Here is a 17,162-nt window from a genome sequence, read left to right on the forward strand (position 1 = left end):
CTGTTGTTGTGTGCACTCCCTTACACGTGAACACTGAGCACTTGAAATGCATACTTGTGCTAAAGCAAGGAGGTAGGATCTTAGTCTCCATAGTCTCCATAAAATCGGACCTTCATCTACCATGGCAATAAGCAGCTTCATTGAGTATACGAAGTTTACATGAATTCTGGGCTTTGTAGAAGTGGTACTTATCAGGCTTTCTGTGATGCTTCGTTAATAATGAACTGACAGTGATTAAATTATGTTGTGCTGAACATCACAGCATTTTTAATGGAAACACTTAATCCTGTTGTTTATCTCCCACCAAGCCTGCCCTGAGTATTTTACCACTGGGCATTAGCAAAGGACTAAAAATATCAGCCGTGTGGTAGTATTTCCTTGAATTATTGTAATCAAATTTTGTTGAAATCTGAAGAGCGCTGAAGAAAAAGGGGTGCGAGTATGTTAGGAAAGACCATTTCAGAAGTTATATAGACTTTATTATCCAAAGCCTTATAAAGGTATTATTATTATGATTGTTATTAATTGTTATTATTATCATTATCTCAAAGCCCACCTCTTCCTAGCAGCCTTCCCCAATTAAGCCCTCTTTTCCCCAATTCCCTCTCCATCCTGCATCATATACACCCTGAGACCCTTAGGCATTTGGTATTCATCCCTCTGCACTTATGTACATATCTATGAATTATGTATTATAAATTATCTAATGCGTGTCTCCCCCTCTAGGTTGTAAACTCGTTGTAGGCAGGGAGCATGTCTACTAATTCTGTTGTATCATAGTCTCCCACGCGCTCAGTACAATGCTGTGCACACAGTAGGCGCTCAGTAAATACCATTGATTAATTATCCAGCATTTTGGATGAACAAATGAGAGGTGCTGGTTAGTTCAGATTAACAAAAGAGGCTGGGTTGTCAAGGAAGGGGATTGTCATAGTCATGACGTACAGAAGCCTAATGAGAGCTGCATAATTGGGGTGGGTGGGGGGGAAATAAACCCACACAGAAGGGGTCTACTGGCCCAAGGGAAGCCTCCAAGGAGCAGGAGCTCACTGATTAATTGAATCCTGGCCACACGGAATCCAGGGATTTGAAGTTGTAGCAGCTGCCAAAGCTGTTATTAGGAATCCTGTTTGGTAGTCAGATTAGCCCAACACCTTGCTGCTTGCCCATCCTGCTACTACCCAATTTGGCCATGCTAAATCATCCTGGGGAGAATGCTCTGGAGCTCCTCCCAACCTCCCAAGGAAGATTGAGATTTATCCTGATCAGCCACACATTCTTCCATTGGATGAGACACTCCCACAAGGGATCAGTTGGCCAAGATGGCACTTGTACTCAGAGGCTATTAGAAATTCCAGTTTCTGGGGCTTTTCACCTGGTTTACCACAACCTATGTGGTATTAATGCACTCGTCTAAATTATGGAGTTGGAAACATTTGCAAAAGAAAGAGGAAATCTTACACTTGCTGCATGTGCTTTCTGCTCTGTTATGTTGGGTTGAAGCAGCAATCCTTGTGCCAAATCAGAATTCCCATCAACCTATTTAGTAGAAAATATATCGTAAAATGAGACAGACCATTCAGTCAGGTTACAGAAACTTGTCCGTGAAACTTCACTTTAATGCTATTAAAAATGATGTAGATTTAAAAAAAAACAAAACTGCTCTTTTGGGAAAACCAGAAAGGAACTTTAAGTAAGATAATAGTCTATGCCAGTCTGTCCCATGATCATCATCATCATCAATCGTATTTATTGAGCGCTTACTATGTGCAGAGCACTGTACTAAGCGCTTGGGAAGTACAAATTGGCAACACATAGAGACAGTCCCTACCCAACAGTGGGCTCACAGTCTAAAAGGGGGAGACAGAGAACAGAACCAAACATACCAACAAAATAAAATAAATAGGATAGATATGTACAAGTAAAATAAATAAATAAATAAATAGAGTAACAAATATGTACAACCATATATACATATATACAGGTGCTGTGGGGAAGGGAAGGAGGTAAGATGGGGGGATGGAGAGGGGGATGAGGGGGAGAGGAGGGATGACTTCTGTTTGTACAAAAAAACTGAAATGCTTATTTCCAGCATGCAGAGAGGCCAAAGGATTTTTCCATGCAGTTTTTACTTTCTCCTTTGCAGTCTTCTGGCAAGTTAATATGCAAAGTTCACTATTTTTCCATGGCAGAAGCTGTAAGGTAAAGTTTCGAAGGAATAAGATGTGGTTTGTATTGGTCACATGTATGAGGCAATCGTAGTGTCAGGTTGAAAAAATGTTTTAATAATGGCCCTAATGGTATCCCCATATGTTAACAAGCTTATGTCAGGAGGACTTGATAGTAGTATTTATTAGTCATATTTCAGACTGGTAGGATAGAGTTCTCTGTAGGCTGAAAATATTAAGTCTCAGTTGAGTTCCAGAGCTGAGGTGTCCCAAGTCTAGCCCTGGGCTGGGCCTCACTAAGATTATGTTGCATCACAAGCTTGATGTGTCATCCCTTAAGTGTTTTCACTGTGGCTGCTTGGACTTTTGCGTGTCCTCATATTCCCTACAAAGAATGTGCGTGGGACCATTTTCACTGTGCATGTGAGGCAGTGCCCTAGCAGCCAAGGCACCAGAGAGAATCAGAGCCTGACCTGAATCTGGTGTCAAGATTTTTAGGTCTCTTTTTTCTTTAGGATTTTTTGTTTTGTTTTGTTTCTAATTTCCAGTTTTGTTAGCCCTGAAAGGCCAACACAATTTTTTTGTGAGGCACCCTGGTAGGACTCAAAAATAGGAGTTTAGACTGTGATGTTATCCAGCCACCTGATTAGCTGGAGAATCATGTTAATTAACAGCATCTGCCCAAGGTGTGCGAATGGTGCAGTGCAAAGTCATCTCAATGGTTCTTTTCTTTCCACCACCCTTCTCCCTCTTCCCTGCCGTTAGGCTCTGTGGATACTGAGGACTGCCCTGGACAAATCAATAGTATTTATTGAGCACTTACTGTGTGCAGAGCATTGTACTGAGCACCTAGGAGAGTACAGTAGAGTTGGTAGACGCGATCCCTGCTCACAAGGAGCATATGCCATTTAGGATGGCAGCAGAATCAAGAACAGGAACCCTAGGGTTCCCTGCGTTAATGTGGTGGGACTGACCTAGATTAGGACAGGCTCTGCCTCTGAGTCAACATGGCCTTCTAGAAAATTTAAAAGATATAGGCCGTGCTAGAATTGCCTTATATAGTTTTTGGATGTTTAAACTTAATTTATTATTAACGAAGAATTCTTGGCAAGGAAGATTTAGTTCAAACTTCTGTTTTTTATTATAATCAGATAACATCATTTCAAGAGAATCCGTGTTTCAGTTAATATGCTAATGATTTGTCTCGAAATGACAAAGATACTAATTAAGCACTGCTGTGACCTTCAGCAGTAATGCTGTTATAGCAAAGGTGCAGCTAGTTTTCTTTCATTGTTATTTTCATTGAGATTTCTGAAATTGTCTTCAGACATTCGAAGGGAGATCAAAGTCCAAGCAGGGATAGCTTCAAATCCAGGCACCTCATCTTAAATGTCCTACCTGGATTGACTCTGGGTGAGGTGCTATACATGTCAATGTAGAGAAAGTGTCTGCCATTTCCTCCTGGAATCTCAGTTCCAAAGAGAAAGCTTTAATCTTCATGCATCAATGAGTGAAATCTATCTATCGAATCGTGGCTCACCAAATGATTAAGAGATGCTGGTCTCTTCTCCTTGGTTAAGGCCATGTTTTTTTGAAGGTTATCATTTGTGGTAATTTAAAATAGTGGTACCAAATTTCTGGAGGGTAATAATCTCAAAAGGATTGAGTCTTCTAGAAAATTTAATGACCCAGGAATCAGTTTTGCAAAACTAACCTTTGGAGTGTTTTTTCAGCAGATGTTTCTTATTTTCCAAAGAAAAATATAGATATTTTAAAATTTAAGACAGGCACTGCTACAGCATTAATACATCATTCTGAAGGCCAAGGTGACCTATTGTTTTATTATATATAATCATTTCTACAATCCTGGTTTTCACAACACGTTTTGAGTAGAACCTGATGGAAGGATTTAGGGAAGTTCTTCTGATAACCTGTGTCATCTCTCAGAGCTAGAATGTGATTCAGTGTTGGTGGAAATGGTTGTGACACATATGTGTGGTATTGGTTAAGGTATGAGTGCCATAATGCAAAGCTTTCTGTCATAAAGCATTCTTCAAGAATGTGACCCCAGCATTTTAAGAGAACCGTGACTGTATTATTGTAATTTTAGGCTGTATAGTCCTGTAGGTATATATGTTTAGTAGGAGCTGAGTTTTTAAAAACAGAAACAAAAAGCCCTTAAGCTGAGGACCCACAATCTAAAGGTCCATTAGAGGAGAGTCACAAGACCAAACACATCTTTTCCATAATAAGACACACGGGATGGATGGGTATTGGTGCTGGAATTCTGTAAAGACCAGCTAGGTTTCAGGGTTTTTTTGTTTTGGTTTGGTTTTTCTTAGAACAGGAGACAAATGAGCCAGAATATCAAAGTTTTAGGGAGGCTATTATAGTTTTAGCGGCAGAGGGCTTGAATGGGGGGTATAACAGTGAGGATTTGGATCTGAAAAGTGCGTTGCCACAAAGCAATTGCTTAATAAATAAATACTAATAATACTGCTATTACTGCAGCACAATATGAGGTGGCATTAAGAAGTCATCCTGTATAATCACAAGTTGAACTGGGGAGCAGTTTGAAAAACAGAAAAAAAGTGAATGGATCCTGCATCTCTCTTAACAGGATAAACATTTAGCAGCCTTGTTTCCAAGCTAACAAAAAGTGTCTTGGTAACTGGTACAGTGTTTTTTTCTCACAATTCAGCAGTTTGCCTGGCAAACGCTGCATTGAATTTATCAAGACAGGGCAGGCTTGCTTTGCGATTGCTTACTTTTGCAAATCTCCTATTGGCTTGGGAGTTGGCACATTTGCCAGCTGCTGCCTAAGGGATCTTGCTTGTAGCCGTGCAGTCCCCCTTCACATACAGCTTCCTTGAAGACTTTCAAGCAGGCCAGGTTTAGGAAGGTGGAGAAACCCAAAATGCTCTTGGTCACTTCATTCATTATTCAATCAGTCATTCACTGGTATGTATTGAGTGCTTACTGGGTACAGAGCACTGTACTAAGCTCTTGGAAGAGTAAAATAGAGAAGGTGTATGCAGTCCCTGCTCTGTAGCAGTCCATAATCTAGTCAGGGAGACCAACATGAGAACAAATTAAAGATAGGGGAAGGAGCAAAATTTCAGAATATTCACATAAAGGCGGTGGGATGAGTATTAAAATGCTTAAGGGACATGGACACATGTGCATAGGTGACACAGAAAGAGAGAGACTAGGATGGAAAGATGTGAATAATCAGGGAAGGCCTCCTGGAGGAGATAGATTTTAGAAGGGCTTTGAAGATGGGAAGAGTAGTGTCAGATATGAAGCAGGAAGGTGTCCCAGGCAGGAGTGGGGGAAAATAATAATAATACTTGTGATACCGGTAAAGTGCTTACTATGTGCCAAGCACTGTACTAAGTAAGCACTGGGGTGGATACAAGCAAATCGGGTTGGACCCCGTCCTTGTCCCACGTGGGACTCACAGTCTCAATCCCCATTTTACAGGTAAGGTATCTGAGGCCCAGAGGAGTGAAATGACTTGTCGAAGTTCACATGAGCAAGGGGTCAACAGTGAGAAAGATGAGATCGAGTTACCATAAATACGTTGCTGTTAGAAGCGTGAAATGTGTGGGCTGGGTTGTAGGAAGACAGGAGTAAGAGGGGGAGAACTGATCGAGTGCCTCACAGCCAGAGTTGTAGAGTTTCTTTTAAATGCAGAGATGGCTGGGCAACCATTGATCAGTTAGGTTGTCGAATTGACATCAGGGTCCTGACAGTGAGCACAATAATGGGACTAACCTCACTAATGGATGCTTTATCTCCTTGGCTTCTGGTACTGCTAATATTGGGCTAAGCAGTTTAATGTGAGTTATACTCCAGGTAGAATTCAATCAGTGGTATTTATTGAGTGCTTACTTGGGCAAAGCACTGTAGTAAGCATTTAGGAGATTACAGGACAACAGAGTTGGTAGACACAGCCCCTGCCTACAAGGAACTCACAGTCTAGCCGGGGAGAAGAGCATTAAAATAAACTACAGGTAGGGGAAGTGGTAACTTATATGTATGTACATTAGTGCTGTAGGGTATCAAAGTACTTAAGGGGATACAGACCCAGCTGCATGGGTGATAAAGAAGAGAGGGCAAATCTCGTAAGGAAATGAGGGCTTAGTCCCTGGAGGAAGTGTGATTTTTAGTCAGATTTTGAAGATGGGGAGAATGGTGGCCCGTCTGATATGTTCCAGACCAGTGGGAGAACGTGGGCAAGGATCAGCAGTGAGGCAGGCAAGACTGAGGTAGAATTGTGGCAGAAATTGCAGTTTCTTATGACCCAGAAGTGTCTCATGTAGATTATGATGAAGAATAGGATTTTTTTTGACAGTGTTGTTTTTGGACCTCCTGGAGGGGAACAAATGAAGAAGAACCCCGATACATCACTGCCCAAAGTGTGGTCACTGTTACCCCCGAACACTGGCAAGCTCGGTGGGGTGGCTGTTCGCCTTTTTTCCCCCCGTGATTTTAAAGTACATTCTCAGGGTTATTTCTGCAGAACTATCATCCCATAGGAAAACTTCCTTGGGAGAAACTCATCCTATTGGGGGGGAAACGTGCAGCAAATTCACTTTACGGTTAGGAAAGAAACACATCCATTGGCTTCCCTGCTTTTCCATAGTTTGGGGTGCTTAGGGACCCCGAAAGACTGCCGGGTGCCCATGCTTGGATTTGAGGTTGGAGGGGGAGATTTGGAGGCAGAAGTTTTAGAGCTGTTGATGCAGTAGATTGGAAATCCAGAGGTGATAGTAATAATAATTATTATTATGGTATTCGTTAAGCGCTTACTGTGTACCAGGCACTGTTCTAAGCGCTGGGGTAGATACAAGACATTTGGGTTGTACACAGTCCCTGTCCCACATGAGGCTCACAGGTGAATGTCAGAGTGGCTACATAGGCAAGAATAGCATGTTTTAACAAGAGTCTAGAATGAGATAGGGAAAATTAGAAACTTGGGAGGCTAAAAATTCCATCCTCAATGAAATAATAGCTCTTTGGAACCTGAAAATAATATTTTTATTGTTGTTGCATTGATCCTTGGGATTTTTCACTACCATTTTTGGGGCATGATCAACGGATGGAAAGCATCATGAAAGTGAAAAGCAGTTTGGGTGTTCCATTTTGTTTCTAGGATTCCATCTCAGTGAAACAAAAATTGTCGTAAGACAGTTGGTTTTAACCTGATACAATTCATTGAAATGTGTGGCTGCCTCACTGGTTTTATTTGAAGGTTTCTAGCATTTCATCATGAATTTTCCTGAAATAGATTAACGATTTTTTTCTACACTACTATCCCCTTTTTTCTTTTGACCTTTTAGATTGCTAAACAATACTTTGGACAGCCGTGATGATAGAACAAATCCTCCTTTTACAGACAACTCTCATTCCCATTCAGCTAATAATCACCTTTTACACAGTTTTCAAATGTCCTTTTTGAGATGTTATTAATAGTACTTATAAAGTTTATAAAAAATGATGACTACTTGATTAGCACTTAGAGATTTGAAGATTGATTGCTAAAGGTATTTCTGAAATGAAAATTCTCCCATATGATGTTAATTTTCCTCTTTATAGTTTACTTGTTTATGAAAATATTAGTACTGTGTTTCACATTCAGAGTTGTCTTTTCAAGTTACTTGTGTAGGGAAAATGGCTTCTGATTCCTTAGTAAAAAAAATGCCTTCCTATTTGATTATCAGCTTTAGTAACATGTACTAGGTCCACAATAGGTATTCAATTAAGCCACGAAGTTTTTTCATAGTCTCAGGCTCACTACATCTTTCGGGGTCCCTAAGCACCCCAAACTATGGAAAAGCAGGGAAGCCAATGGATGTTGTTCTTTCCTAACCGTAAAGTGAATTTGCTGCATGTCCCCCCCCCCCCCCCCCCCCCCCCCCAATAGGATGAGTTTCTCCCAAGGAATTTTTCCTATGGATGATAGTTCTGCAGAAATAACCCTGAGAATGTACTTTAAAATCATGGGGGGAAAAAAGGCGAACAGTCACCCCACCGAGCTTGCCAGTGTTTGGGGGTAACTGAGTGACACTTTGGGCAGTTTTTTCATAGTCTCAGAAAAATCTAAGCCAGTGGAAGTCAGAAACGGTGCTGGTTTATTTTGACTTAAATGTGTATGTCTGCATGCTTTGTAGATGATGCTCTTTCTAAAGCAGCTTCCCTCCACAAATTGAATGAATGCCTCCTGAATACTTTGGGGATAGTAACCAACCCCTTTGTCTGTGGTAAATTAGTCCGGTATTATCACAGGTCAGTGAAGGGTGAATTCTTTCTCTGGGGGGAAGTTCATTGTTCATGAGAGGAGATGGGAGTCCAGCAAGCTGAGGTGGCAGTCGAAGGGGTAGATGGAGGCCTAAGCTTAGATCTGATGGTGGAGTGACCCTACTTGTAATTAGCGATTTTCAGCCTTGGGGTTGCACCCAGGAGTTGTGCAAGAGAATGTCTTCTTGGGGTGCGGTGGCAAGAGGGCAGGGTCAAAGAAATTAGGTGGGTGGAAGGGCGAGTCACAGTGTGGCAACTGGCAAAGTACAATCCCGGACAGCAGGAGAGTAGGGCTGGAGCTTGCTACCACAGGGAGATCAAAGCTAGAGTGTACAGCATGTGATCAATCAATCGGTGGTACTTATTGAGCGCTTACTGTGTGAAGAACACTACTAGGCACTTGGGAGAGTACAATTCAACCGAGTTGGTAGACAACACTGCCTGCCCAGAAGGATCTTAGGAGACCAAGAAGTATGGGGTGAGTGGTAGTGGGTCATGGGACTACTATCCACATAAGCATACCTACGTGTTAGCTTACCCACCTACACAGAAAACACCCAAATCCTCAGATGGTATCAGGTTTCAGCTAAAGCACAGATATTTCCCTAAACTCATACTTAGCAAACAGCTAAATATCTTCCTCCTCTACCAAATTTAGCAAATATGACAGAAGTTAGTTCCACCCTTCTTCCTTTCCCTGCCCACTGTCTTTGGAGACGCTGATGGGTAATGGACTGGTCCAATCAGTAGACATCTGGAGGAAAAACCTGTAAATAACCAACCCTCCATTAGAAGTGGGATTTGCTCCACATCAGACATCTTGCCATTACTTGCATTAAGATTATCTGCTTGGTAAGAAATTGATCAAGAAAAGGATCTGTCATTCATTCAGTCGTTCATTCAGTCGTATTTATTGAGCACTTACTGTGTGCAGAGCACTTTACTAAGCGCTTGGGAAGTACAAGTTGGCAACAAGTTGTCGAAATGATTCCGCTACTTACTGCATTCAGAAATTATCTTAATTCGCAAGTCTATGGGATGATCAGTGCCCTGGTGAATTGCTCTTTCCACAGATACTTTTTATGTACATATCCATAATTAATATTAGTGTCTGTCTCCCCTTCTAGACTGTAAGCTCCTTGTGGGCAGGGAATGTAACTGCTGATTCTGTTGTGCCGTAGAGAAGCAGCGTGGCTCAGTGGAAAGAGCCCGGGCTTTGGAGTCAGAGGTCATGGGTTCAAATTCCGGCTCCGCCACTTGTCAGCTGTGTGACTTTGGGCAAGTTACTTAACTTTTCTGTGCCTCAGTTACCTCATCTGTAAAATGGGATTAAGATTGTGAGCTGGGGACAACCTGATCACCTTGTAACCTCCCCAGCGCTTAGAACAGTGCTTTGCACATAGTAAGCACTTAATAAATGCCATTATTATTATTATTACCCTTCCAAGTGCTTAGTACACTGCTCCGCAATCAATGTCAATCATTTTTATTGAGTGTTTACTGTACTAAGTGCTTGGGAGAGAAACACTGTAAACTGTAAATACTCAACAAATACCATTGATTGATATCTGAATAGTTGATCTACCACCCTTAGGAGATCCTGACCCAAAGCTGTTTTGCAGGTGGCTTATCCCAAAAGTCCTTCTCAGCCTTCTTTTCCTGATTTAGAAGTCTGTAATAGACTCTTTCTGTTTACCCTTTTAGCCCAGTGCTTTATCTCAGATACCCCTTACTTATTGGCCTCTTTTATTTCCCTTGTGCCACTGAACATGCACAGCTATTTTATTTCCCTTTTTTTTTTAATGCTTCTCTTTCCTGAACAGTTAATACCCATTTAGTTTGGCACATTCGTCCAGAGTACTATCTTGTTATTTGAGATTCCTGTTATGGTATATAACTGTGGTCTTGAGCTAAAGTCTCTAGTTTTTCCTGTTTTGTTTCCAGTGCTCCCTGCCTTGGTATACAACCTTGGTGAGACTTTTATTTGTGCCACAAGCTTTGTGGCAGAGTGTTGGATTCCTTTTGTAAGGCATTTGATCCCAGAAACGTGGTAATATGTACCAGTGTGTTGCAGTCAATCATTTCTCATTGAGAAAGTGGTGGCACGGGAAGAAAGTTATTTAGTGATCAAAATGATTCATTAAGCTTTAAAAAATGGGGTTTCAGTACTTGCAACTAGGCTGTGGGCGGTGTACAGCTTATCTGTGTTCATTGCCTGAAGCTCTGGGAAAATTTGTAAACAAAGCCAGCTGCTTGCTATATTTTTGTTCATGGTTGGTTGTATGAGCAAATCGGATCACAAGTACTACAGTCTTGTTAATTGTATCATGTGGATAGAGATTTTTAAATTGTAAATACTCGTTGTACTTTTAGCATCTTTTCATGCCAATTTCCCCAACATTAAAAAGGGCTTAAATCATTGTTTTCCAAAATTATGTAAGCTCACTTAAAGAACAGGAGCATTTTTTTTAACCTGTTGGTTATATATGTAGGTAGAAGACCTCAGTCGGGTTTTTTTAATGGTATTTAAGTGCTTATTATGTGTCAGGCTCCATACCAAGCGCTGGGGTAGATAGGAGATAATCAGGTTGTATGCAGTCTCTGTTCCACATTAGGCTCCCAGTCTTCTTCCTCATTTTACAGATGAGGCAACAGGTACCGAGAAGTGAAATGACTTGCCCAAGGTCACACTGCAGACAAGTGGCAGAGCCAGGATTTGAACCCAGGTCCTCTGAATCCCAGGCCTGTGCTCCTTCCACTAGGCCATGATGCTTCTGTTTTGTCATTTTATTCCAGGCCTAATGCTCATCATTTCACTAAGAATTCTATGCAGTTCTTTGAAAGATAAATAAGTCTACATTATGTCCACTTTATGAAGATATTAGTGTTAAATGCTCATATAATAATACTTAGTGGGCCACAAAATTCTGTCTCTTAACAAATGTACTAATGGAGATAAACTTACATCCTGCAATTATGAAACACAGCTCCGGTACCTGGTTCTTCCACATTTTACCTTCTCTATTAGTAGCATTAGTAATAGTGTTTTAAGTGCTTACCATGTGCAGAGCACTGTACTAAGCACTGGGAGACAATACACAGGTGGGCATTAAACACAGTCCTCGTCCCACATTGGGCTCACAATGGTTTTTTCCCCCCACCCCACTCCCCTTCCTTTAGTCTTTCCCATTCCAGCACCTCTCATTCTGCCCCAGCTCTGCCTATCCAATTCCCTCTCCACCATGGCCATCTCAGCATCCAAGAATGTTGCGATGTTGGGTGAAAAAAAAATAATCCACCCTAAATCCAGCATATTCTCCATTCTGTTGTTCAGGGTTCCATTTGCCAATTGCCCACTTTCTTCCCATGAACAAAGGTACCAGGCCTGCCTTGGTGGTTTTTGTCAAATATCCAAGAAATGTTGCTTTGGGTATGTCATTTTTTTTTTTTTACATTTTTTGATATGTCATTATGAGAAAGTTGATGCTTCAGCTCGGATGCCTTAAGCAAAGTAAAGTAGCACACATCCTATAGGGAATTTACAAGTACTAGCTTGTAAGTAATATTGGCATTGCAGCCACCATGGGCTCTTCACTGAGAAAACTGAAAGCAAGATGTATGCTACATGTAAATTGGGTTGCTCCTCCTAAAATTTTCTCCTCTGTTGATGCCTGGTTATTTGTTAAATTGTCTTTATGGATAACTAAAATGCAGAGGAAATCTTAAAAAGCTTATGGAAGTCAATAGCTTTTAATTACTTCCTCAAAAACTTTTCACTTTATGAAATATTTTCACCTACTCTGTGACCCATCTACTGTATAGTGGAGGTGCTAAAACCCAGTGATCTGCCCCCAAATGGGCAGCAGAAGTGAAGAGGAATAGAAAACCTGGAAAGTCCACAAGGCTGCCTAAATTGCTTAAAAACAAAGTTATAAGTGCTGCAAGCAAATGTGTTATAATCCATTTTGTAATTGTTTTAATTTGTCTGTTTTTACAGCTAAAAAAGTAAACAGGTCATGGCACGCTTAACTAAAAGACGACAGGCGGATACAAAAGCTATCCAGCATCTTTGGGCAGCTATTGAGATCATCCGGAACCAGAAGCAAATTGCTAACATTGACCGTATTACAAAGTAAGTAGTATTTTATATTAAAATATAAACCAGTGGCTTTAGAACATTTTATAGCCCTTTGGCAGTTCTGAACCAGTAAGTGGGGAGAGTTAAGGCCTTTTCCCCTATAACTGAAGTAAATATGACTTTGGTTTCAGTTATTTGGATATTTTTAGAATATGGTGTTTTTTGGCCAAAATTATATAAATAAATGCCTCATATTGGACGTCATCTTGCTAACATTTTACAGTCTATGTGAAATATATTTGGATAAACCAGTTAAGCCTTCAACGACATTTAAACAATGCTTACTCTATGTAGAACGCTGTGAGAAATGGTTCAAAAAGCTGAAGATGGTGCCAAATTATAAATTAATTTGAGAGGCAAGGGAAACACATTCATTCATAAATACATAAATAAACTAAAATAGTCTGTTATCAACACTAGTAGAAGTAATAATATTTATTGAACGTTCACTATACTAGTAAAGACAATGGTGCCAGACAAAAACAACAAAACATTGGCTAGTCCACACATGGTCTTTCACAGACACATTCAGGCATACACTTGGACACACACATTGTGTACATCACTCAGATACTACTGTGCTCCCCTCCCTCCTTGTCGTGATAGGGGTAGTCAATATCTGCCCTGGCTAGGAGACAGAGTTAAAGGCACCCCGAGAATTTGGTAGGTAGGAGGGGGAACTGGACTACTAAGCAGCAGCAGCAGCTGGTCTGAAGTATGCTGTGAGGAACTTCATAGATTATTGTAGTGTCAGCAATCTGCTTGTGTTGGACTGAGTTTACTTTGTCTTATATACAGTCGCGCCTCCCAGAAGATGGGAGTTATATTCCCGACAAACCCCTTCTGAAGGAGAAAATCTGAATTCTAGTGAGCCTGTCTTGATGAATGCAACCCACTTGCCCTCTCGTTTCTTACAGCCTCACACCACATTTTGTCGGGATGCATGTGTTCGGTTGCAAGAATGTTCTTTAATTCTCTTCACAGTGTTCTATCCAAAATGCGTAGTGAAGAACACTCATTATCATTGAGCTGATTGTACTTTACACACACACAACTGCTAGGTAAATACAAATATCTGAAGTCTATGGGACAAATGGTCTGAATTATATCTTCAGTGCAAGTATTGTGCTCATGGATAACTGAGAGTTCATCCAGTATTCTACTAGTTCCTCTATCCCTAATCTATTTTAATGTCTCCTCCTGTAGAGTGTAAGCTTCTTGTGGGCAGGGATCACGTCTACCAACTCCGTTGTACTTTCCTGAGTGCATAGTACAGCGCTTTGCCCTTAGTAAGTGCTCAGTAGATACCTTTGATTGATTCTGTATTCTAAATTGGACATCGGTATAGCCATCTATATGTGTCTTTCTGCGGACATACATATATGCACAAGTGCTGGGTAAATAAGAATGACACTGTCATATTGCATTAACTTGTTCAAAATTTTGAGAGGCAGGATGCTTCTCCTAATTTGAAGCATTTAGGTTCACTAACAAAGGAATAGACTAATTAATTCTAGGATTTGTATGATGATTTGAATAAGCATTGTCCTGAGATTCGGGTCGAAGCTACACAGCAAAAAGTGAAAGTGAACAACTTGGTTAATTGATCACTGTAGACCATCGAATCTGATGATTGTAGCCCCAGAGATTTTTTTTTTTTGTCCTGAATTATCCAGTTTGACCACGGACAGTGATTAAATTAACTGTATAATTACCAGATTTCTGTTCACTTTTTGCTGCATAAACACAGCTGACTCCTAATTATCCCTTGAAATGAGGAGCCAGGTTAGAGTGTGGATAAAAAAATATTGACAGACGATGACTTTTGTGCATCGGTTCGATGTTCTCACTCAATAAGCCTTTTACCAGAGTTTCTAAGATGGAGCAAAGTTGACTGATTTGAGTTTCCTCCTGTTCCTTGAAAATGCTAAAGTAGTGAAGTGACTGAGAGACCGGCAGAAGAAACTAGAGGGAAAGGAGAAGAGCCTGAACAGTTAAGACTATTGATTGATTATGCAGTTTATTTATCATCGTCCTCCTCCTCATCATTATCTGTAACATAAATTAACTCCTGTTGCACGGTATTGGATTAGATGCTGTGGGCAGTTGGAAAAGAATGTGGGAAACCCAATTTGTTTGAGGACCTCGCTGTCTAAAGGAGAAGGCAGGATAAGTGTGATAATTGCTTAAAAACAAAAATTACAAACATGTGAATAACAAATGGTGCTATATGGAGTTATTCAGAAATGTTACAAGAACGACTGCTGAGCCTGGAGAAACTGGAGCTGGGGTGTGGGGAGGAGAAGGGATGGGAGGGGACCCCCTCTGGATTTTTCATAAAGCAGATGTGTTCTCAGCAGTGTTTAAAATGAGGGAACAGATCCTGCATGGGATAGGGAAGGGGGGATTTTCCAGGAGGGGGAAATGCTATGAGTAGTGGATCAAAGGGGAGAGTGGGCTAGTTATGTTTGAGAGGTAGTAATCAGGTTTATTTAGTTGGAGTGGAGAGTAGGTCAGGGTGTGGAGGAGTAAGGGAAGTCGGGTAAAGAGAGCCAATTAATGAAGCATATTGAGGCTCGGGATTAAAAGTGAAAGTTTTGTTTTGAGGCATTTGGGATATAATGCAGCGTGGCTCAGTGGAAAGAGCCTGGGCTTTGGAGGCAGAGGTCATGGGTTCAAATCCCGGCTCCACCAATTGTCAACTGTGTGACTTTGGGCAAGTCACTTCACTTCTCTGGGCCGCAGTTACCTCATCTGTAAAATGGGGATTAAGATTGTGAGCCCCACCTGGGACAACCTGATCACCTTGTATCCCCCCAGTGCTTAGAACAGTGCTTTGCACATAGTAAGCGCTTAACAAATACCATTATTATTATTATTACATAAGTAACAATATAGAAACCCTACTAAAGTGCCCTGCTTTCACTTCAGGCTCAATGAATGTATTTGTGATAATCCAGGAAGCGGGGATTGGTAGCAGTAAAATGCACTCTGAAATTACAGGGCTAAAATGTTGGGCAGAGGGCTGGGCACAGAAAATGAAGCAGGTTTTGGGGAGTGCCATGATTAGATACTGACAGAGAAGTGTCATTCATGAGTCAGATTCATGCACGAAGGAAAAGGCCGGTAGAGAGAAAGATGGAATGTTTCTCCAGTCCTAGGGGGGCTACAAGACGTTGAGTTCAGAATCGAACTGAGAAAGGATCATGTTATGGAGCGTCTAAGCTTCCTACTTGAACTGAAGTTGATCGGACTTCCCTCCAGAGTGTAAACTCATTGTGGGCAGTGAACGTGTCCACCAGTTGTTACATTGTATTCATTCATTCAGTTGCATTTATTGAGTGCTTATACTGTGTGCAGAGCACTGTACTAAGTGCTTGGGAAGTACAAGTTGGCAACATATAGAGACAGTCCCTTCCCAACAGCGGGCTCACAGTCTAGATGGGGGAGACAGACAACAAAACAAAACATATTAACAAAATAAAATAAATAGAATAGTAAATATGTACAAGTAAAATAAATAGAGTAATAAATCTGTACAAACATATATACAGGTGCTGTGGTGAGGGGAAGTAGGTAGGGCGGGGGGGCTGGGGAGGGGGAGAGGAAGGAGGGGGCTCAGTCTGGGAAGGCCTCCTGTAGGAGGTGAGCTATCAGTAGGGATGCTGAGTGACCTTGGGCAAGTCCATTTAACTTCTCTGGACCTCATCTGTAAAATGGAGATTAAGACCTGTACAAGGCAGGCAGGCTGGGCACAATAATAATAATAATAATGATGATGGCATTTTTAAGCACTTCCTATGTGCAAAGCACTGTTCTAAGGGCTTTGTACGGTGTTCTGCACTCAGTAAGCGCTCAATAAATACACGATTGATTAATCAGACAGATTTGCAAAGGGCACCATCCATGCTTTACAGGGAAAGAAGTCACCTGGGGCCAGATGAGAAGAGTGAGTGGCCAACTAGATTCTACTCAGATGAACGAAAAAATGAGTGTGCATTCTTAAGTGCGTGTTATGGTTTTCTTGAGGCATCTCTGTGGAATGTGGGAATTAAGGAGGAGGTCATAATAGAAATGAAAAGATTGTTATACATTTCCCTTGACTGGAATCCTAAATGAAAAGAAGCAAAAGCAGGGCCTGTTTCTTCAAGGATCTCTAGCTTTCATCAGTGTCAAAAGTGTATAGAAAGGGCCTGGTTGTGATATTTAATCGATTTGCATGTGTATAACTTGCATATAGACACACAGCTTGCATTTTTATGTATGTGTATGAAGCGCTCCTGATTGGAGTCAGTTTCATTTTAGGGCAGTGCATGCTGTGTTCAGAGCACTGCCCTAGGACCAGTCGAACGGCGGCTAAGACAAATTGCCCACTTTTGAGAAGTGCACAATTTAATGGGAAGACAAGCAGATATAAAGCATTTAGTTTCTCATGTTTAAATATATGTGTGACCATGAAAATAATGCTAGTGCTGGCACTACAGTGAGTGCTTTGGTAGTGGCTGCCCTTTTCTATTCCTGTTACTATTGCCTTGTCTGAAAGGAGCATGCCT

General features: G+C 41.1%; 1 protein-coding gene across 14 annotated transcripts in view; it reads left to right on the top strand.

Annotated features, from left to right (window-relative positions):
- ZMYND11 (zinc finger MYND-type containing 11) overlaps positions 1-17,162 on the top strand; it is a 116,276-nt gene that overhangs the window by 38,075 nt on the left and 61,039 nt on the right. For 11 of the 14 annotated variants that reach the window (XM_038755687.1, XM_038755689.1, XM_038755686.1 and 8 more), the window contains one exon: positions 12,469-12,603. The exons of 1 other annotated variant lie outside the window; for it this stretch is intronic. In XM_038755687.1, coding sequence (XP_038611615.1) covers positions 12,488-12,603 — 116 coding nt within the window. In that variant the 5' untranslated portion in view covers positions 12,469-12,487. Of the gene's footprint in view, positions 1-8,894; positions 8,950-11,880; positions 11,902-12,468; positions 12,604-17,162 lie in introns of those variants that run through there. 2 more of the 14 variants (XM_038755694.1, XM_038755693.1) reach the window with 2 other exon arrangements.

Source organism: Tachyglossus aculeatus, chromosome 13, assembly GCF_015852505.1.
Source record: "Tachyglossus aculeatus isolate mTacAcu1 chromosome 13, mTacAcu1.pri, whole genome shotgun sequence".
NCBI classification, from domain to species: domain Eukaryota; kingdom Metazoa; phylum Chordata; class Mammalia; order Monotremata; family Tachyglossidae; genus Tachyglossus; species Tachyglossus aculeatus.